Here is a 22,035-nt window from a genome sequence, read left to right on the forward strand (position 1 = left end):
GGCTTGTTGCGAGGGGCGATCGAATCGTGCCCGCGCCCGCAAGGAAGGCTGATGATCATCACACACACGGAGAGAGAGAAGCGTCACGTCACGGATCCGCAGCGACCGAGAGAGATGCTGAGGTGACAGGCAGAAGGAGAGGAGAAAAGGGACGGCCCATCGCACTCGGACGTGTTTCGCTCTTTTATTATTATTATTTTTACACATTTATTTATTTCTAAGCGACAATTTTAAAAAAAAACTGTTCTTCGTGGCCGGGTTCGCTCGCGAGATGGGATTCCGCTCGACGTCGTCCTCGCCGCCCTCCAACGTGCAGGCTTTTTTGTAACCACACCCGGGCTCTCCTTTCGGATCCAGGATCGGCAGCAAAGACCCGAGGTAAGGATCCACAAATCCGGAGGCCGACCCGTGCCGTGCCGTGCCGTGCGGTAATCTCCTCCCCCTACCCAACCCGACTCGCATGCTCGCCTGCAGGCTGGCTGCATATGTGCGTTGCGTTGCGTTAACCCCGCACGCTGCTGTCATGAGCGGTTTTTTTAATGCCAGCGGATGAGGTCGCGTGGACGGCCGGGTGATGTGCGTGGACGCGCCTGAGTAAATCTTATCTGTGCTTGTAATGCAACAGCTCTCCAAAAACCGGCCCCGCGTCCACTGCAGGAAAGGAAGGCCAGGCGGGTTCACGCGGGGGGGGCCAGGCGGGTTCACGCGGGGGGACCAGCGTGACAGCTGCCTCCACAGATGTATCTGGATTGTGACAGTCAGTGCTGCAGCTTGTGTGTGTACCTGTCACATCCCATTGGAAACAACAGATCAGATGTTTTGCTTCTTTTTTTTTTTGTCGTTGCACAAATGTCTTCTGAATTGAATTTGAGGCTGTGCAACGTTTAAAGTTGCTCATGCAGCCTTCATGCCATGATGCACTCACACTCGTCCTTCACAGCTTCTGCAGACGGGATCAGTTTCATCCAAGCTGTGACTGTGAGTGTGTGTGTGGAGGGCCTCCCCACGCTGGCTCCTCTCCAGGGCTCGTCCTGCAAACACAAGTCGTCAGACCATGACACTCATTGCATCCGGCAGCAGCCCAACAAGTCCAAAACCCTCCAGCCAGAAAATGAGGCGCACGTTTTGATTCTTATACAGTCGGAGGCATAACCTCACTGGAGCTGTGTGTAGTTGCACGTGCATGCACGAGATTGCTCTGTGTGCTTTCTGTCAATATTTACAGGCAACACATCTCCAGCAAGCAGGAGGAGGAACGCTGCGTGTCGTTGTTGGAGCGATGGGGGGGATCACGCACTGACATTTTCATAATGCTTTTTATGATGTGAAGACCCAAAAGGGCAAGAGGCGACGACAAAGCTGCAGTCAGCAAATGGGGAGAAAAAGGCACTGCAGCATCGTCGGCGTGGAGATGCAGGAGGATGGAGTGGGGGTGTGCGGGGGAGGAGGAGGGAGAGGGGGGGGGATTCATCCTGATGAGACGGGCAGCCGGTCGTCATAGATGGGTTTCAGTTCTGGTCCCAAGTCTGCTCCTCCTGAGCTGTGTTTTATTATTATTATTTATTCATTGATGGTGGTTCGTATGGAGGAGGAGGAAGAACAGGCTCTCTGTGAGGTGTGATATTAGTCACAGCGTGTGTGTGCAGCCATGCAGTGTGCTTGTGTTGGAGTGCACGTGTGTGTGTGTGTGTGTGTTGGGGAAAGTGGCTTTCTTATGTGCAGTGTAGGGCCGGATTGATTGACAGGTTGTATCTCCGGCTGTTCGGACGCACACACGAGGCGGCTTCGACTCACTCATCCAGACTTTTGACCTTAAAAGAAGGAAGCGCCTTTCCTCTCCATCTCCCACTTTTCCTGTCGAGAGAAGTGTTTCTCACCTTCACACTCTGAGGCGTGGAGGTTGAATGTCAGCCGTCTCTCTCATCCTTTAAAAAAAAAAAGCAACAAAAAAAACAAGAAGGAGAAAATGTCTCATCGTGTCCTGATAGCTCAGAAGTGACAGAACTCGTATTTCTTTTTCCGCCGTGGAAGAAGGAAAACACTGGAACGGGAGGTGACCTTGAAGTTTGGACGCCCGGCTCGCAGCAGAGGTTATTAAACGAGTCTCCCTCCTCCCTCTGTGGTCAAAAATAGTCTTGTATACAGCATGTTTTCTGCTGTTTCACTGATAAATATGACGTCAAGAAGACAGCTCGCTCGGTTTCTCCGTGTCGGAATAAAGATTCGCACACGAGGAGAAACACTGACGCAAAAGAGACTTTTATAGAAGTTTGGTTCAGTTTAGGCTGGAAAAAAAACTTTATTAAATCCAACTTCTGCTCCTCGTGTCTCCTCTGGGAATCTCTGTCACTCTAAAAACGTCCATCTATTTATGTTAGCATGGTATGCTAACATGCTAAACCGTGTACATAAACCTGCTGGACATTAGCATGTTATTGTTATTCTGAGCATCACGCTGACGTTAGCATTTAGCTTCAAAAGCACTAGTGTCCCTAAGTAGCATGGCTGCTAGCATTGTCGGTATTTTAACCACAGCATTTTTTTTTTTACAAAACTCAAAGATGTGCGCATCTTTGAGTTTTCCAAACCATTTATTTCACTATTACTTATGGTGTTCAATACATCCACATACAGCAGTTTTTTTGTTTTTTTTCTTCATAAAACAAGCTATGATTTACAGTTTTTTTACAACGATCGCTCATTCTGCCAGGTTTTTAAAAGGAAAATGAAAATATAAACAGGTTGTTGGTTATGCAGATGCATTAAATGACATCTATATGTTGACATTTGTTCACAGTCACACACACGTCTAGACATTGAGACAGCTCACACACTGTCGGAGTAACAATATGTCTGGAGGAGAGATTCATAACGAGCAGACATGTCGTCCAACAGACTCGTAGAGTTCTCCTCGTCCACGACTCTCACCCTGGGTCATGTCTCACGCTTGTCATCTCACGGTTATCCAGTCTAACCACGCTCTGCTCCCTCTTGCCATCTCCCGAACCTCGACCCCTGGTGCATGATGGGATTGATTGCCTCCTTGATGTCTTGGGATCATGCCCCGTAACCGAATAGTGATTTTGAAGGCCGGTTGCATAACCGCGGACGCCGTGCGCTGAATGACGAGTCGGGGTTGCTGGGTTTGTTTTGAGCGTTTTGAAGCCAGACTGAAGGACGCTGTCGTGGCGTGCGCTCTCAGAGGAACGCTCATCCGTTGTGTAGTACACAACAAACACAACTTCTGCAGGGGAAACTCCATTTGATGCTCGCTGTGCAGACCGCTTGAACCACAATGACAACAAGTCTGATGAAACACCTTTATAAAGTTTAAAATTATGCGTTATTATGAACAATTTACTCATGTTTTAATGAATAAGAACAACTTTTGGGTTGTCAGGTAGCAGAAAAATCTGCCAGGACAGATGTCTTTTTGAGCTTTTTCAGTTCCTCGCCTTCTGGAAAAGAAACCTGCAGAGAATCTGGACCAAAATGAACCAATTTAACCAATTTATTAACATATTTAAATGCAGACTTTATGGCCTCTTGGAGAGCAAGTAACCCACAAGTATTTATTAATGTGATATCCATCTGTGACTAAATAGAAAGGATATGAACTTCACCATCTGGAGTTTGTTTATAGTTTATAATGAATCTATAAAGCGTTAGTAAATAATCTATTAACCATTAATAAACCATACAAATAATCAGCCAACTTACAAACCTTTCATAACAGGAGACTTTTCAAAAAGTGGTACCAATATTTCTTGTTACCTCACGTTTCTGTAGCCTTGAATTAAGATCACAAGTAAATGATGAACATCGGTGTACTTATACAACACATATGGCACAGTATGGGATTATATATATATCTAAATTATCCCCCATAACTAGAGCTGATGCAAAAGTAAACAGTCTCCTTATATCTCACTTCTTTATAAGACCTGCCTCTTGGTTGTTGACACAGAAGATAAACGGCTGTGAAAAATGACACCGAGTTGAAGCCTTTTTTTTATGTAATTCAAGACTTTCGCCTGCGATTTTGGCGTGGCGAGTGTGTCTGGAGGGGCAGCTGCCGGCAGCAGGTGTGGCAGCTGCAGCGATAGCCGAGTATCACAACGCTCCAGCTACTAATCCTTGGTGGTGGTGGTGGTGGTGGTGGTGGGGGGGGGGGTAATGTTGTCTGTCAACTGCATGGGGACACTTTCAAACTTTCACATGGTCAAACCACCCCAAAAATTTTTTTTACATCTTCAACTTCATGAAAACTTCCTTGAAACATGATCTCAAGATCCCTTGAAAGTGGTCCAATGATCTCTGACAGCTTTTGTGCGTCTTTTGTCTTCCGTAGGGTTCTCCATCAAGGCCCAAAAAATGCCCGGCCCAGTCTGAGGCTGCTGGAGGAGGGTGGAGGGAGGAGGGTGGAGGAGGGTGGAGGAAAAGCAGTGAGGACAGCGTCCCGGGTCCGCAGACGGCGGGATGAGCGGGGGAGCGGAGCAAGTCGACATCCTGAGCGTGCTCTCCCTGGTCAAGGAGCGATGGAAAGTGGTGAGTGACGGCGCATTCGGGGGCGGTGGGGGGGCGACAGTAGGCGGAGTGTGTGTGTGTGTGTGTGTGTTTGTCCCCGGCCCCGTCGCCAACCGACCCCCAACGCCACAAACAACATCTCTTTGTCCACACCACAAACAATGCCTTCCCTCTGTCTAACCTGTTGGGACGGACAGTTTCAGGGAGGCGAGGGGGTGGGGGGTGTATGTGCCTCTTTCGGTCCAGGTCGGGCTGCTGCAGAACAGGGGATCCTAAAATAGCTCGTGTGGCTATTTGCGTCGGTGCAGTGTGCTATAGGCAGCAGCAGCAGCAGCAGCAGCAGCAGCAGCAGCAGCAGCAGCAGCAGCAGCAGCAGCAGCAGCAGCAGCAGCAGCAGCAGCAGCAGCAGCTGGCCCGACGGGTGGCACGCGAGGCCATTATTCCTTCCTGGCAACCTGGCAACACTTCCTGCCTTCTGAGAAGCCGAGTTACATAAGAACGCCGCAGATAATCCCACGACTTTAGCCCAGTAGCGCGACACAAGACAGCTAGTGTGTGTGTGTGTTTGTGTGTGTGTGTGGAGGACAGTGAAGGACACGTGGGAGGAATTAAAGCTCCGCTAGCATCTTTTTAGAGGTAAAAGGTAGAACTGTTAGGGGGCAATTTGAAGGAGAAGAAAGCATTTCTTCCGGCTTTAGGCCTTCGTCTGTGCAAACGCTATCTGCACAGGAAGTGTTTAGAGGTGGAAGCTCAGGTGGAAATGAAGCGACACGTCAATTTATCGATCAGAAGGAAAAATAATCTGCAAATATTTTGATAGGTGCAGATTATATTTAATGTCTAAGGTCATCTTTCAAGCTAAAAGGTCTCACAATGCTTTCTGCTTTTCTTCTTGGCCTTTTGTGATGGTAAATTTCTTTTTTTTTAGGTTTTTGGACTGTAAATGATCAGCCATTTTCTTTTTTTCTTGCATTAAACAGATCAAACAAAGAAAATAGTTAGTTAATCTGAAATAAAAATAAAGTATTTGTTGCAGCCTTGCTATTAACCTGAAAAGAAAGTTGAATTATTCAGGATTTAGTCAAAAACAAAAACAGCACGGTAATTTTTCAACATTTGCTGCAATCCCACTGAGAAAGTGCATGAATCTTTCTGGATTTCACACGTGCACAAACTATTTAGAGGTAGAAAAACACTGGTTTGAACTTCATATTCATATTTAATGAGCTAATGAGAGATATGAAATAAACACTGAAGCTCACTGGCTAGTTTCAGAGCAACATGCTAACCGTACCGCGGCGCTTCTGTGGCTGACCTTGACCCCCAGACCTCCCTGAGGAGAGCGAGCTGAACATGTTCATCTTCCTCACTGTCCTCCCCCCCTTTAGGCGAAGAAGATCGGGGGCGGCGGCTTCGGGGAGATCTACGAGGCCGTGGACCTGCTGACGCGCGTCAGCGTGGCGCTGAAGGTGGAGTCGGCGCAGCAGCCCAAACAGGTGCTCAAGATGGAGGTCGCCGTGCTCAAGAAGCTCCAGGGTGAGTCGCCGAAATGGATTTTTCGGCTGGGATTCGGTTACGTTTCTGGGAATCGATCGACCCCCCCCTCCCCTCTACCTCTCGGCCCGTTGACCTATTGAAAACAGGACACCCGCTGGATCGATTCCCGGGAAGAGAAGCAAATGCTAAGAAGACATTTTCTGTCAATAATTTCTCTCTGGGACATATCGTGCTTGTGGACGGTGTTTGTAAAGGGGGGGAAGAGAATAAGTGTCCACTGGTAGGGATTTAGATGAAAGAATAAAGAGTTTAAATAGGACAAAGGGACACTCGTGGGACTCTTATCGTTCTAATCCGTCTGGTCCGTTGATGCCTCTGGTAACCGGAGTCACGGGTTCCTCGTGCTCGCTCACAGTATTAGTCGAGGAAATAAGGACACAAGGAACGTTTTGTTGCTTTTAAATGTGTTCTGCATTTATGTTTTGATGCTTTTAGAAGCACTTTGAGTCACCTTGTTGTTGAAAGGTGCAATACAAATACATCTGCCTCGCCTTTGTGCATCGATTATAGATTATCCGACGAATCTGAAAGTACAATATGGTGAGTTTGAGTGTAAAAGTTTCAGATGGCAGTGCCAGAGGAAGTACATGTCCAACACGAGAGAGCTCCTCCAGAGGGGGTTGTGTAGCTTCACTCTTATCTCCTTTTTTTTAACCGTATCTTCTTCCCCCTCCCCTCTTCCTTCCTGCCTTTTGACCACTACGCCTCCATGTTTTCTCTCTCTCTGTCGACCTCCCGAGAAGAAAATCAATGTGCCGGGATCATGTTTGCCGTCTAATGGCCGCGGCCTCGGGCACCACGGGTTTGTTGCTTCCTGAGGGAACCGGCCTGTAACTTGAGACGAGCTGAACCCGCCCAGCTGTTAAAGAGTAAACATCAGCCTTAAGGGCCTCTATAAGAAGTCTAGCGGGTAGCATCGAGCTAATAATAGCTTCTTTGTGTCAAATTGGATCGTTTCGGAATGTCGCGTTTAAAAAAAGTAGCGTTTTTTTTAGCGTGGAGGTTCCGATGGAATCGGTTTGCATTCGCTGTGTGCTGGAGGGTTCGGGGTGTGGCTGCAGTCCAGCTGCCAGTGCAGCAAAGTCCTTTCAGAGTACACACACACATTTGTTCACTCACACACACACGCACACACATGCCAAATTCATGCACATGTTTAAAGCTGCTGCAGCCTATAAATCATCATGCTGGTCGCACGGGGAGGCCGGTGATGCTGCAGAGGGCAGAGGAATATGAACACGCACGTCATCCTGATTCACACGGCAGGCTGGGGAGTGACCACGCCTCCTCCTCCTCCTCCTCCCCCTCTTCCTCCTCCTCCTCCTCCTCCTTTTCCTCTTCCTTATCCTCCTTCTCCTCCTCCTGAAACTCTTCTTCTCCTCTTTCATTCCTCAGGTAAAGACCACGTGTGCCGCTTTGTGGGATGCGGCCGCAACGACCGCTTCAACTACGTGGTGATGGAGCTGCAGGTCGGTGCAAACGTAGAAAACCTAGAGCCTCACGAGCGCTCGATTTCATCTGGTTTATGAATCATTGAAACATCTTTTGTGATAATTTATGATTTTTACTTTTTTGGGTCATACTTTTTTTTGGTCATACTTTTTTTTGGTGATACTTTTTTTTTTTTGGTCATACTTTTTTTTGGTGATACTTTTTTTTTTTTGGTCATACTTTTTTTTGGTCATATTTTTTTTTGTCATACTTTATTTTCTCATACTTTTTTTTGGTCATACTTTTTTTGGTCATACTTTTTTTTTTGGTCATACTTTTTTTTTTGGTCATACTTTTTTTTTTGGTCATACTTTTTTTTGGTCATACTTTTTTTTTGGTGATACTTTTTTTTGGTCACACTTTTTTTTGGTCATAATTTTTTTTTTGGCATACTTTTTTTGGTCACACTTTTTTTTGGTCATAATTTTTTTTTGGTCATACTTTTTTTTGGTCATACTTTTTTTTTGGTCATACTTTTTTTGAGTTATACTTTTTTTTTTGGTCATACTTTTTTTTTGGTCATACTTTTTTTTGGTCATACTTTTATTGGTCATACTTTTTTTTGGTCATACTTTTTTTGGTCATACTTTTTTTTGGGTTATACTTTTTTTTTGGTCATACTTTTTTTTTGGGTCATACTTTTTTTTTTGGTCAAACTTTTTTTGGTCATACTTTTTTTTTTGGTCATACTTTTTTTTGGGTCATACTTTTTTTTTTGGTCAAACTTTTTTTGGTCATACTTTTTTTTTTGGTCATACTTTTTTTTTTGGTCATACTTTTTTTTTTGGTCATACTTTTTTTTTGGTCATACTTTTTTTTTGGTCATACTTTTTTTTTGGTCACACTTTTTTTTGGTCATAATTTTTTTTTGGTCATACTTTTTTTTGGTCACACTTTTTTTTGGTCATAATTTTTTTTTGGTCATACTTTTTTTTTGGTCATACTTTTTTTGAGTTATACTTTTTTTTTTGGTCATACTTTTTTTTTTGGTCATACTTTTATTGGTCATACTTTTTTTTGGTCATACTTTTTTTGGTCATACTTTTTTTTGGGTTATACTTTTTTTTTGGTCATACTTTTTTTTTGGTCATAATTTATTTTTGGTCATAATTTTTTTTTTTGGTCATACTTTTTTTTTGGTCATAATTTATTTTTGGTCATAATTTTTTTTTTGGGTCATACTTTTTTTTCGGTTATAATTTCTTTTCGGTCATACTTTTTTTTGGTCATAATTTTTTTTTCATACTTTTTTTTTGGTCATACTTTTTTTTGTCATACTTTTTTTTTGGTCATATTTTTTTTGTCATACTTTTTTGCAAAAAATAAAAAAATATGACAAAAAAAGAGTCATAATTTCTTTTCTTCTTTTTTTTGTGGCGGAAATGGGCTTCCATGTATGTGAGACACACTAAAGGGGGGGACTATTTATCGGACTAACTGACGTCGTACACGTGCTCTTCTCAGGGTCGTAACCTGGCCGACCTGAGGAGGAGCATGACCCGAGGGACCTTCAGCATCAGCACCACGCTGCGTCTGGGCCGCCAGATCCTGGAGGCCATCGAGAGCATCCACTCGGTGGGCTTCCTGCACCGCGACATCAAACCGGTGAGTCGCTGCTCGGCTCTGATTGCATCACCTGTAATGAGAATATGTGTATTCCTGCAGCCTGGGCCGGCGTTTATGACTCTAGCGCTTTGTTTTTATGACTGGCCTCTCGCATCGTTTTGCCGAGTCAGTATTTTTAACCATCGCCTCCTGTTTTACCGCCTCAGTCCAATTTCGCGATGGGTCGCTTCCCGAGCACCTGTCGGACCTGCTACATGCTGGACTTCGGTCTGGCTCGTCAGTTCACCAACTCCTGCCAGGAGGTCCGACCCGTAAGTGCCCTCCTCCACTACGTATATATATATACATATATATATATATATATATGATATACTGAGCTAAAAGCCGTACTCGTCAATGCCGATGTATTAGGTACGATTCAGTGTGATCATTCATCGACATCCTGATACACAATTGTCTAAATTGATAACAATTTCTCAGAAAATGTGATCAATCTCACTAAAATGAAACTATTTCCTGAATCTGATTACTATGTATTTATCAGAATCAGCTTTATTGGCCATGTGTGTCTTCATACTTATATACATACACAATATACAATAAAGAAGATACACATAAAAAAGACATTGAAGAGAATATGTGCATGTAAACGTAGTCAGTGTACACACACAGTGTATAAATATGTATTCATTTTCACTTGAAACAGTTTTAAACACTAAAATTCCAAATAAAAATAGAAAATATTCAGTTCTAAGTATTTATTTTTAGTTCACAAAAATATGCTTAATCATGGGTTTGATTTATTTATTGCAGGTTAAATGTTAAGGCTGAGAGAGTTTAGTGAAAATACACCTAGTTTCTTTCCATTTGTGTGTTATTTTTGGCTGAAAATCTATAAATTCAAATACATCCACATTAGCATTTAATGCCCTTTTTCTCTGTCTTTGTGTGCCAGCCGCGGCCGGTGGCGGGGTTCAGGGGAACGGTCCGCTACGCATCGGTCAACGCGCACAAGAATAAGGTCAGTGTCCCTCCACCCTGCGCCACAGCTGTCGCGTGACCAGTTTTGTGTCCCTTTAAGTGCGTTACACAACCTTCTCTTTTTTCCTCCATTTGAAACTGATTGATTTAATGTTTTAATGTTTGACTCTGCAGGAGATGGGCCGCCACGATGACCTGTGGTCCCTCTTCTACATGCTGGTGGAGTTCCTGGTCGGTCAGCTGCCGTGGAGGAAGATCAAGGACAAAGTGAGGACGGACAATAATCCCTCTCCTCCACGGGGAACTAAACCGGCCTCGCCTGTGCAGCTGTGGGTGATGAGATGTGACAGGAGAGTGTGTGTGTGTGTGTGTGTTTGCTCCCAGGAACATGTGGGGAAGCTGAAGGATACTTACGACCACCGCCTGATGCTCAAACACCTGCCGGCGGAGTTCGGCGTGTTCCTGGAGCACATCGCCAGCCTCGACTACTTCACCAAGCCGGACTACCAGGTGGACAATTCAGAGGGATGAAGAAAGGTCGATACGTGTCCGAGACCCTTTTTTTTTTTAAAAACGCGTTTATTCCGTGTCGTCCGCAGCTGCTGATGTCGGTGTTCGACAACAGCATGAAAACCTACAACGTGGTGGAGAACGACCCCTACGACTGGGAGCGCACCGGCACCGACGGCACGCTGACGATCATCGCCGTCGCCACGACGCCGCAGCATCACACGCGCCTCACTCCGGCGCACATGGGGTACGCTGGACCGCCAACAAACGTCCTTTAGCTCAGTGGTTCTCAAACTGTGGGGCGCGGCCCTCTAGTGGGGCGCAGAGGTATTGCAGGCAGGCAGATGCAGATGAATCCTTTATTAATCCCACAGTGGGGGGATTATTCTCTGCATTTTACCCATCATCCTTAGTAATGAAGGAGCTTTGTGCTGCTGTAAAGCTCTGGGGCTTCACTGTCTTGCTCAAGGGCACTTCAACATGAAACTATGGGGAGAAAACAGGGATCCAACCGGCTTCCTTGGTCATCTTTTTTTGCCAAATATGAGTTATTTTTTGCACATATATAACTTTATTTGCATTGTTTTAATAAAGTGACTGCACATGTTATTAGTTTTTGTCAGATGGAGCAATCTGGTTTACTTGAAAGGGATTTACATTTTCTTTAATGTATTAATTAAAAAAGCACGGATGGAGGAGTCTCAAAAAGTTGGACCGTTTTGTTCCCATGTTGTCGGGGCGGTGGGGCGCGAACATTTTGCTTCCTCCAAAGTGGGGCGCAACAGAAACAGTAATAGACGTGTAAGTGAGTTGGCACTCACGGTTGAATGCACTTATTATGTAGCTAAATGACATGTAATGTAATATAATGTAAAGTATGGAGTGTATATGGACTCCGGCAGCGGGTTGAAACTCCACACTTTTCCCTTTAGTATGGCGAACGCCTCCCTGATCCCCGGCGACCTGGCGAGGGAAAACACCGAAGAGGTCCTGCAGGACGAGCAGCTCAGCGACGCGGAGAACAACCCGGCTCCGGAGCGCCTGCCGGGCTCGCCGCTCCACCCGCACCGCAACCAGGAGGCCGACGTCTGGGAGGAGCTGGACCGCAACCGCAACCGCATCCGCTCGGCGATCTGGAAGGTATGGCGCGGGGCGGGGTTTTCTGTCGGCCCCTCGAGATGCTCTCAAACTATTTAAAAGCAGTAAAACTTATGAAAGTGATTCTATTTCTACTCACATTCCTGTTGCTGTGTGTTGCATCCAATAGAGAACCAGATAAATATGTTTTTTTTCTTCTTTTAGTGACATGTATGGAAGCCCATTTCAGCCACAAAAATAGTCATTATTATGACAATAAAAAAGAAAGTCAACTTTTTTTTCATAAATTTCTTTTTGTCATACTATTTATTTATTTTTTTGTCATACTTTCAAAAAAAAATTGTCATACTTTAAAAAAATGTTTTTTTGTCATACTTAAAAAAAGTTCATACTTTATTTTTTTGTCATACTTTAAAAAAAAATTTTTTTGTCATACTTTAAAAAAAAGTTCATACTTTTTTTGTCATACTTAAAAAAAAAGTTCTTTTTTTGTCATACTTAAAAAAAAAAAGTTAATTTTTTCATGTTTATTTTTTTGTCATACTTAAATACTTCTTATTTATTTATTTTTTTCATATTTATTTTTTGTCATACTTTAAAAAAAAAAAAAAGTTCATACATTTTAATTTGTTTATTTTTTCATATTATTTTTTTTTTTGCTAACGAACTCCGAACTGCTTTTCCCCTTAAAAAAAAAAGGCGGAGGAGGAACACGGCAACAACCAGGGCAACCTCGGGCACCAGAGCCCCTACGCTGGGCCGAGCCTGGGCTCCCCGGTCAAACTGCAGTCCGAGGTGGCGTGTTCGGACCGCGAGGGCGCCCTGCTGAGGAAGCTGCGCAACATTCACAGTTTCGAGCAGGAGAGGAGGGTTGCCCTCGAGGCCAAGCCCAGTCCGGAGCGCTTCCTGGAGGCCTGGTACGTCTCTCGAGTCCCCCGATCGGTTTCATCAGTTTCTCTAAAAAAAAAAGTGAGTGTTTGCATCTTTTGCGTCCCTTCAGCTCCGGGAAGAAGCAGCAGCAGCAGCAGCAGCAGCAGCCGCCGCTCGCCGTCCAGCACCAGGAGAAGGAGGCCGACGGCGGCGCCCCAGTCGTCCCGCAAGCCGAACCCGCCGGGGAGCGCCCCGATCGCGTCTGGCACTACGACGAGGAGTTCCTGTCCGGCGGCGGGTCGCCCAAACCGGCCTCCTGCGGGTCTCAGGAGCACGGGGACGGGGCGGCCGTCATCAGCGGCGGCTTCGTGGCCCTCAACCTGAGCTCCGAGAGGCAGGACGTCGACTCGAGGGAGTGGGTCATGGTGGAGCGGCCCGGCGGCTCTCCGGGAAACAAGGTCACCACCAGCCCCTCGGAGGAGGAGGAGGAGGATGAGGAGGAGCCAGAGGTGCTCCAGCCGGGGTCACCCGCATGGGAGCGCGGCTACGCGAGCGCTAACCCCGCTAAAGCTAAACAAGAAAGCGCGGCGTCCTCCAAGGGGAGCGCTAAAGCGGACAAGCTGGAGCTCAGCGTGGGCCCCGTCGGGGATCTGCCGCCCGCCACGCCAACCAGCCCGGCCGAAGCTCTGGCCGAGGGAGTCCTCACCCAGGTAGGCCCTTTTCATCTGAAGGCCATCTCACATATACATGGCGTACAGGATACTGACTGTAGTCAGCGTTTTTACAAAGTTAAAAAGCTGTACAAGAGTCAAGAGTTGTAGCTTTTAGGACTTGAATGCTTTTATACAGTACAGCGCCACCAAGCTGCATCTTGTTTAAAGCTAAATGTTACCGCTTGATGTCTTCTGGCTTATTCCGCTCATATATATATATATCTGTGTCACAACTGCAGAGCTTTTTTTGATTTTTTTTTATCAGATCACAGCATGGGGGAGGGAGAAAAGAGAGCTTTTGGCTTTGAAATGCACATTGATTTGCGTTAAATAATCACGCAGAATTTGATCTCATTTGCAGACGTTTGCTATGCGTTTGGTTGGTTTCATTTACGTCACAAATTCAATCATTTGAGTACAAAATATGGTTTGGTTTCCTTCGTTTAAATTACTTTTTTTTGCTCCTTTTTTTTAAAAAACATTTTTTTTACAACCAGCCCTCCGTAATCCTGGAGCTTGTTTACGCAACAGGAGGAGTAACCTTCCCCTCATTCTCTCCTCCAACTGCCTCCAAGTTGATAACGTATTCGGCCTTCCCGAAATCTACCCGGCTCCCTAAAATCATCCCTTTCATATTTATAATCCTCCCCCGAGTCGCTTTACCCGTTGGAGACGACTCAACATCGAGCTCCTCGCCTGCTTGTCCTGCCTCAAAAGCACTTCCGCCATACCTTCTCCACCTTCTCCACCACCTCCATCTTCTCACTCCCTCACCAGTCTCACGACCCTCCCCTTCCTCCTCTCTCCACCCTCCCCGCTTCTCTCCTCCTCCTCCCTCCCTCCCTCTCTTAGCTCCCCACCTCTCCTCCGTCCCTGCCCGAGGAGGTGGCCATCCGGACCGCCAGCCCCGCCCCCCTGCGCTCCCCGAGCCCTCACACGCTCCTCACCACCTTGTCGGACCCGCTGCACCTGCTGCGCCACCCGCCGGGCATCAGGCGCAGCCAGTCCGTCGACCCCCAGCAGCAGCAGCAGCAGCAGCAGCAGCAGCAGCAGCAGCAGCATCGGCAGAACCAGGGCCGCCCTTCCTCTTCATCCTCCTCCTCCTCCTGCTGCCACGCCTCCCTACCGCTCCCGCCAAACCCCGCCCCCGGCACCCGCTCGCCCACTCGCAGGAAACTGCCGGCCATCCCGGCGGGCGCCGCCAACGCCAAGTTCCCCTCTGTCATACGCATCACTCGCGCCCAGCTCCAGCAGGTGATGAGCCCGTCACGACCTCCTTACAAACAAACAAACAAACAAAAAGGCTTCCTCCACGTCAGGAGCGGCACTCCGGCTGTCCCGACGTTTCCTTTTTTTGTTTGTTTTTGTTGCCCATTTCTCCTTTGGCTTCTTCGTTTTCCATTTGGCTTGCTTTTTTATTGTGTTGTCGTCAGGCAGATCTCTCCAGAAAACCATGAGGGTGGAGGGTGGAGGGTGGAGGGGGGGGGGGTATATGTGCAGGCCAGACAGAGCATGGGGGTCAGATGTGTCCTTGTGTCTGGACTTGTGTCCTTGTGATCTGAATAGGAGTCTTTGTCTGATTGTGGCATGTGTGTTTGGAATGTCGAGTCATGACTACAGGTCGCATGGTCTCTTTTGTTTCAGATCGTCTTTGTCCTCTCTATCTTTCTCTTTCTCTCTCTCTCCCTGTATTTGTTCCTCACCCTCTCTTCGCTGAAGCCCCCTGCGAAGTTGCGTGAACGTTTCCTGTCCTACTTGCTGGTTTAGTACTCACAGCTTGACTTGACACTGCCATAGCACTTGTGTGTGTTTCGGTCCGATAACGGTAGCTATGGTATTTGCATGCTGTTGCCAAACTAATCACCATTTTTTTTTATTACCCCACATTATAAAATACTTCTCTTTTTTCTTTTTTTTTTTTGCACACACATCTGCATCAGGCTCTTGCTACAGAACTACAGCACAACTCGACATGTTGTAGTCTATCAGCAACAGGCCCTTGACAATGAGAATATTATTCCCACTCTTAGTATGGTTGGCCTTTTTTTTAAAATAACACCCGTGTGTCTTTCTCTTCCCCTTCCCCTCCCGTCTCTCCATCCCCATCCTCCTCCTCCTCCCCTCCCTCCAGTTGACGGCTCAGCGTCCCTCTGGGCTGTCCTCCCAGTCGGGATCGGACAGTGCGCCGCAGTGCCTCCTGCTGGAGAGGCGCAGCGAGGCCGACGCCGAGCCGGTGCATGAGCGCACGGCGGACATCGGCTCCCCCCACTCGCCGTCCCGCCCGGGGACGCCCGCGGACTCGCCCCCGCCGGCCGAGACGCCGGTCGACGGAGACCCCCGCAACCGAGCTCGAAGCCCGGCTCCGCGCCGCTCCTCCTCTTCCTCCTCCTCCCCCCGCTCCCCTCACTCGGTTCCCCCGCGCTCGCCTTCCTCGCCGCGCTCCCCTCGCAGCCCCGTGTTCGCCAACGGCCACGCCTCCCCTCCTTTCAACAGCCAACGGGAACCGAGCAACGGACCGCTCCCCGGGCTGATGAGAGACCCCGAGACGGATTCGGCGGGCCCGGCTCTCGGCTCCCCGGAGCCTCGGCTGAGAGGGGAGGTGGTTAGCCGCGCCCCCGATCAGACCGCCGGACCGCCGCTGTCCTCCTCCTCCTCCCCGGTCGCCCCCCGTAAGGACCCCAGCCGCAGGCACAGTCGCATCCCGGTGCTGGAGCCCTCCAGCCTGCTGGAGCTGCTCGCCCCCGCCGGGTCCGCCAAGGAGAAACTCCTGCAGAAGAAGGCCAGCCACCAGGGCCCGGCGCCGTCTCCCACCGCCTCGCCGTCGCTGTCCGACAGGCGCGGCGGCCCCATGGCGGCGGCGGCCTCCCTCGCCCGGGACCCGCTGTCCTCGGCCTCGGACCGCTCTCAGGACGAGGACTCGCTCATGGGCTCCCGCTCGGACCGGCAGGCGGACGAGGCCCCGTCCCTCTCCTCCTCCTCCAGCCCTCTGTCCCGCAAGAGCAGGATCCCCCGGCCCGTCCACTCGGCGGCGTCGTCGGCCGAGCAGCTGGCGGCACACTTCCTGCCGCGCCCGCCGCCCGGGAAGCCACCGGGCCGCTCCACAGCGGAGGGCAGGTAGAGTGTTGAATGTCGTCTTTTTGGCGGATGAGATAAAAAGTCATAATTATGAGATAAAAAGACATTATTATGAAATAGAAGTTTCATTTATGAGATAAAACCACATTATTATGAGATAAAAAGTCTAAATTATGAGATAAAAACACATTATTATGACATAAAAAGTCTAAATCATGAGATTAAAACTATAAAAAATCCCAATTATGAGATAAAAAGTCCTAATTATGAAATCAAAAGTCTAAATTATGAGATAAAAAGTCTAAATTATAAGATAAAAAGTCCTAATTATGAGATAAAAAGTCTAAATTATGAGATAATAAAGTTGTAATTATGAAATAAAAAGTAAATTATGACATCATTATTTTTTTTTGTGGCGGAGATGGGCTTCCATACAATTAGACCCTTGATTGATAACATTAAACATAATGAATAATGTTAAAGAATAATGAAACACACGACTTGTCTGCATTTTGTGCTCAGGCTTCGTCGCTTCCGCATCCGAGCCGGCAGCAACAGCGACTCCGACCTGCTCACGTGCCTCGCCCAGCTGATGCACGGCTCCCGCGGCTCGTCCCCGCTGCACCACCACCGCTCCTCCGCCCAGCACGGGGGCTCCAGGACGGGCGTCTGCAGCCTGACGAGCTCCCCGCACCACCACCACTACCACCACCACCGCAGCTCCAGCGCCTCGCCGCGCAGCTCCTCCTCCCTGCAGCGCTCCGTCAGCTCCTCGCCCTCACGCCACGACCACCGCGGCGGCGGCAATGGCGGCAATAGCGGCGTCGGAGGAGGAGGAGGAGAAAGAGGAGGAGGCTGCCTCGGCCGCAGCCGCTCGCCTCCCAGCTTCTCGGGCTCGCCGCCTCCCCGCCGCTTCCACGCCCACCACCAGGAGACGTGCTGCAGCCGCCAGGCGCGCACCGGCCCCTTCCACCTGTCCAGGGGGAAAAGCTGCAGCCGGGAGGGGAAGTGCTCCAGCAAGCTCAGCAGATAGTTGCCTTTTTTGTTGTTGTCTGAACCTTACACTTGTCCCGCTGTGCTCCCACCCGTCACTCCTCCTATTTGCACACAGATTAATTTATGTACATGTGCCCGGCTTCAAAGCGACGCAGTACTGCACTTCCAGGAAGTTGTTGGACCCAGAGACAGATTTGAGGGGAAAAAGGCCGATCAAAAACCTACTTTTAAGTCCTTTGAGCTCCAAAAATGTTGGCTCCTACATTTCCCAGAATGCAACTCGATAGCAACGTCTTTCAAAACCCCCTGAATACTGAACGCTCCTCTTTGTGATGAGTCAGCGGAACCTCATGGCGCCTTTTAAGATAACTTACTATCATCCTCCATTTTCTTCATATTATCACGTCATGGAGTAAAATTAAACCCGATGCACATCTGTAAATCAGTAGCTAGCTGCGGCAGCGGGCACATAAATAAATCCCTTCCCTGTTTATCTCCACGCATCCTGCACCGCCGTATAATATGACTTATTTATCCCCAGTATTGATGCGCTTGGACGATGCTAATGGAATAGCAGTAAAGCTAAGTTAAATATTAGCCTGAGGCTAAACTCGGGTCGTCTCCTCTGCATTCGGAGATTGCGGGCAGGGTATGATAATTAACTTTATGCTACACGTGAATGCATAAAGCCAGAATATTTGTGTGCAGTATTGTATTTATTAAGATATTTATTTTGATGCTTCGCCACGCTTTTTCGACTCCCACCCTCCTCTGCGTGATAGTGGATGTGTGTGTTTTCTCGTGTCACTCGCGTTTTTCGTTTTCAATGTTTAAAAATCAATAAGGGGGATTACTCCCTTTCTTTTTTAATATATATATATATATATACAATCAATCATGTCAAGTGCGCGAGGACGCACGCCTTTTTGTGCCTACTGTGTTGCCCGAGAGGGAACGGACCCGCGTCCCGACGCGGCGGGAAAGGCTTTGCGGGGTCGAGAAGTGCGGCGGATGTTTCGGTGGCGGCAGCAGGAGCGAGCTTAAAGCAACACAAGGTGCATTACCGACGAGTGATGTTCAGACACGGACGTTTTGTCTCAGCGTGTGCCTTGGCACTTTGGGCAGCTTTTAGGATTTCCTTTTGATTTTAATGAGACATACAAAAACTAACAAAAAAAAGAGGAGCCAAAAAAAAAACAGCAGACTCGTGCCAGCGACTTAAAACGACGACCCTTTTCACCCGTGTTCTTTCTAAGTAGAAAAAGGTAGCAACACAAATGTTTGTAAATCAACCGCAATTTGAGCGACAAGTACTTGAGTAGCTACTATTTGTAATCACAAAAGGAAATATTTCAAGTACAACCACGTCTTTGCTGTCCTGTGTGTGTGTGTGTGTGTGTGTGTGTGTGTGTGTGTGTGTGTACACACCCGATCAGTGTTTTGAGTTTAAAAAAAAAACCTTGAAAGAAATGTGAATTTCAGACCTCAAACAAAACGCTATATTGAAAAACGGAGGCCATATGTACATATATATATATTTCTCAACACCAAAATGATGTTCCATGCTTCCGAGTGCAAGAACGTTTTTGTTTTTATTTTTGTTTTCGCTCCTCCTGCGCTGCAGAATGTCTTTTATAACGATGACGTGTGTGTTTGTGCACAAAGGGAAAAGGAATCAGAGTACTGTTTGTGTGTGATTTAGTTAGGATTCCCCAGCGAGACTCCTCCCACTCGTCCTGCTTGTAAGATACTTGCACTCCAGCTTCCATCCCATGCTGCTCTTTGCATGCACAACAGAGGAAACGCAGATTCAACTCGTGAGTAAAAGAAGCCGCATCGCACTTCCCTCCACACGTCGTGTTATTCTCATGAAGGTTTTTAACCCGGAAGTGACTTCATTACTTTTTTAATATCGACATCATCCATCTTTCCCACCTCTGATATTCGTCTTCCCGCCTCATGTGTGACTAGTTTCCTGCGCTTCCTGCAACGACCCCGTTACTTTTTGTGTCGCTGGAACTTTTTTTTTTAGTGCAACTAACTATGGAAGCCCATTTCCGCCACAGACAAAAATAATAATTATGGCAAAAAAATAGTCAGAATTGTTTTTCATATTTTTTTGTCATACTTTAAAAAAAAAGTTGTCATACTTTTTTTTTATTATTTATTTTTTGTCAGAATTGTTTTTTCAAGTCAACTTTTTTTTAAATCTTTTTTGTCATACTTTAAAAACATTTTTTGTTATCCTTTTTATTTATATTTGTTTTGTCATAATTGTTTTTTTTTTTGTCATAATGACTTTTTTCTTCTTTTTTTGTAGCGAAAATGAACTTCCATACCTGAGTATGGAAGTCCATTTCCGCCACAAAAAAGTCATCATTATGACCCAAAAAAGAAAGTTGACTTTTTTTTTCCTACTTTTGTTGTTGTCATGCGTTAAAAAAAATCTTTTGTCATACTTTTTATTTATTTATTTGTTCATCTTTTTCATTTTTTGAGTCATAATTATGTTATTTTTTTGTCATATTATGACCTTTTTTCTTCTTTTTTATGGCGGAAATGGGCTTTTATAACTAACTGACTTGATGCACAAAAAGAATCAACCAGTAAAATAACAAAGGAGGAAAGACTTTACCGCGTTTCATGCACTTGTATCGCAGGAAAACGCGCCAGTTGATAATAGCCGTTAGCAGTACGTGTGGCTGCACATTTGCCAAATATTTTAATAAAGTAAACGCGGATGTGGTTTTGAATCGAGACGCGATACATGTGGGGCGCGTATTGTAAATGTTTAAAGTGTGCCGTTACCTTCAATATAGCCTCGCGGAGCAGCTATGATGACTCATCCTGAAGGCAGACAGCGTTCAGTCAGTCAGTCGCCTTAAAGTCTCCTCTCTGCCCCTCTGTGCATCAGCGAGGGATGACTGAGCCTTGTCTGTGTTGGACATCATTCCCACTATCGGGTTCAAAGCCCGACACCGAAGCCACTGAAGGCGGTGCCGTCCGGCTCTTTTGCGGCTCGAGTGGAGGCCGTTAGTCGAGCAACGTCGGAGGGAAATGTCAAAGTGCAGCATTTCGAGGTGTGATAATCGTCTGCACTCGAAAACAGGGGGCGTGCAATTTCTACATGTGTTTTCCCGCCAGCGGTCGATCTTTGAATCCTCCCTCTTTTAACTCACTATTTCAAGATATTTCAAGCTTTCAAAGTGCAGACTTTTAATAGTATATATACCTGTAAAATATGAAGTCATTATTTAAATAAAAACCATAACTTATATACTCTTAACAGGCTTCAGTGAAAAAGGGGAGGAGCAGACACTAAAGTGAAACGGTGCTGCGGCGTCGAAAAGATAATCAGATTCCCAGGTTTTTAAAAAAAAATCATTATTGCACATAAGTGGTGTGACGTTGTAGTGCTAGTGTTAGCCTCCAGATGAGATTTGCTTTGTCACTTTTTAAAGTGGCCAGCTCATAGAAAAGTGTCATATTTATAGTAGCTTTGCCGAATATTTGTGTGAACAGATACCGGAGGCCAAACAGGACAAACCAAGATGTTTTTATTTTATTTTGAAAGGTGAGATGGAAACTAATGAACGCTTTGGTTCTCACGGCATAACTTCAGATTACTTGTTAGTAACTTATAAATGATTTATTGTGACATATGCTAATTTGCCCATCTGTCATTTTTTTGACTTCGATTGTCGGGATTTTTTAATGGTTGATATTTTGTGTTTTACTGTTTGTCATGGTTTTTGAAATGTAACTGTACAGTCTCCAAGGAAAGAATGTAACAAGTGGGAGTTTTTTGCATTGTATATAACTGTAATTATTTATGTTTATTCTATCATTTGTATCATATCAATGCCTTGTACAGTGTTTTTTTTGGTTTTGGTTTTAAAATTATTTTGTATTTTATTTTTATAAACTGGTTATAAATAAAATACTCATTCCGCATGCAGACAGAATCTTGTGAAAGGTTTCAGGGTTTTTTTTGTCATCCTGAAATGTTGGCTGCCGGACCAGGACATAAAGGTTGTAATAGTCAGTTGTATAGTTTTAAAAAAAATTATAATTTACTGCACTGTTTCGTTTATCATCTGTTGACATCACTGATTGAACAAAAATATCAGATTAAGATGCAAAATAAAATAAAAAAATGATTCAAGCAACACAAAAACGTCTACAATTTTGGAAAAACAAATTTTTAACAGGGAAACATTTAAGAAAAGTAATGAGGAGAATCCTATACCTTGACAGACAGACATGCAAAAAGATGAGTCACATTTTCAGGTCAACCTGTGCAAAAAGTCAATTTTTATATCAAAATTATTTTTACATTTCTTCTGGGGTAAAACGTTATAATAATCTTAAAAGAAACCTCTTATTCCTAATATGTAATATTTGTGCAATGAATGAACCTTTTATCCAAAGAATATTCTTGGCAAAGTTACTCCACTAAACAAACATCACCATGAACAAACAGATGCTTTCAGCTTTAGATAAGAGAGCTCTTTGTAACTAAAGATGACATTTATTTTCTACCTTTATTTTAGTAATTGCCATTTTTCTTTATAGGTATGTCATTATAAGTTAAATCACTACTTTTTAAGGCAAATAAGTTAAATGTTTGTATTTAGAGACGTGACGTTTA

The 22,035-nt window shown here is 45.9% G+C and overlaps 1 protein-coding gene across 2 annotated transcripts; it reads left to right on the forward strand.

Annotated features, from left to right (window-relative positions):
* Positions 1-55: 55 nt before the first annotated feature.
* On the forward strand, positions 56-21,497 carry ttbk2a (tau tubulin kinase 2a). Of its 2 annotated transcripts, XM_068580255.1 has the most exons (16): positions 56-378; positions 4,352-4,548; positions 5,916-6,063; positions 7,480-7,553; positions 9,040-9,180; positions 9,348-9,452; positions 10,097-10,162; positions 10,297-10,389; positions 10,507-10,632; positions 10,722-10,879; positions 11,565-11,772; positions 12,430-12,647; positions 12,731-13,310; positions 14,166-14,567; positions 15,445-16,427; positions 16,911-21,497. In XM_068580255.1, exons 2-16 carry the CDS (start codon positions 4,480-4,482, stop codon positions 17,419-17,421), a joined length of 3,882 nt encoding a protein of 1,293 aa, XP_068436356.1. In that variant the 5' UTR covers positions 56-378; positions 4,352-4,479; the 3' UTR covers positions 17,422-21,497. The 2 variants fall into 2 exon arrangements, with proteins under 2 accessions (XP_068436356.1, XP_068436357.1); XM_068580256.1 differs by lacking the exon at positions 14,166-14,567.
* Positions 21,498-22,035: the final 538 nt, after the last annotated feature.

Source organism: Clinocottus analis, unplaced genomic scaffold (genome assembly GCF_023055335.1).
Source record: "Clinocottus analis isolate CAN_PGR_092001 unplaced genomic scaffold, fCliAna1.0.p SCAF_17, whole genome shotgun sequence".
In the NCBI taxonomy this organism is placed as follows: Eukaryota; Metazoa; Chordata; class Actinopteri; order Perciformes; family Cottidae; genus Clinocottus; species Clinocottus analis.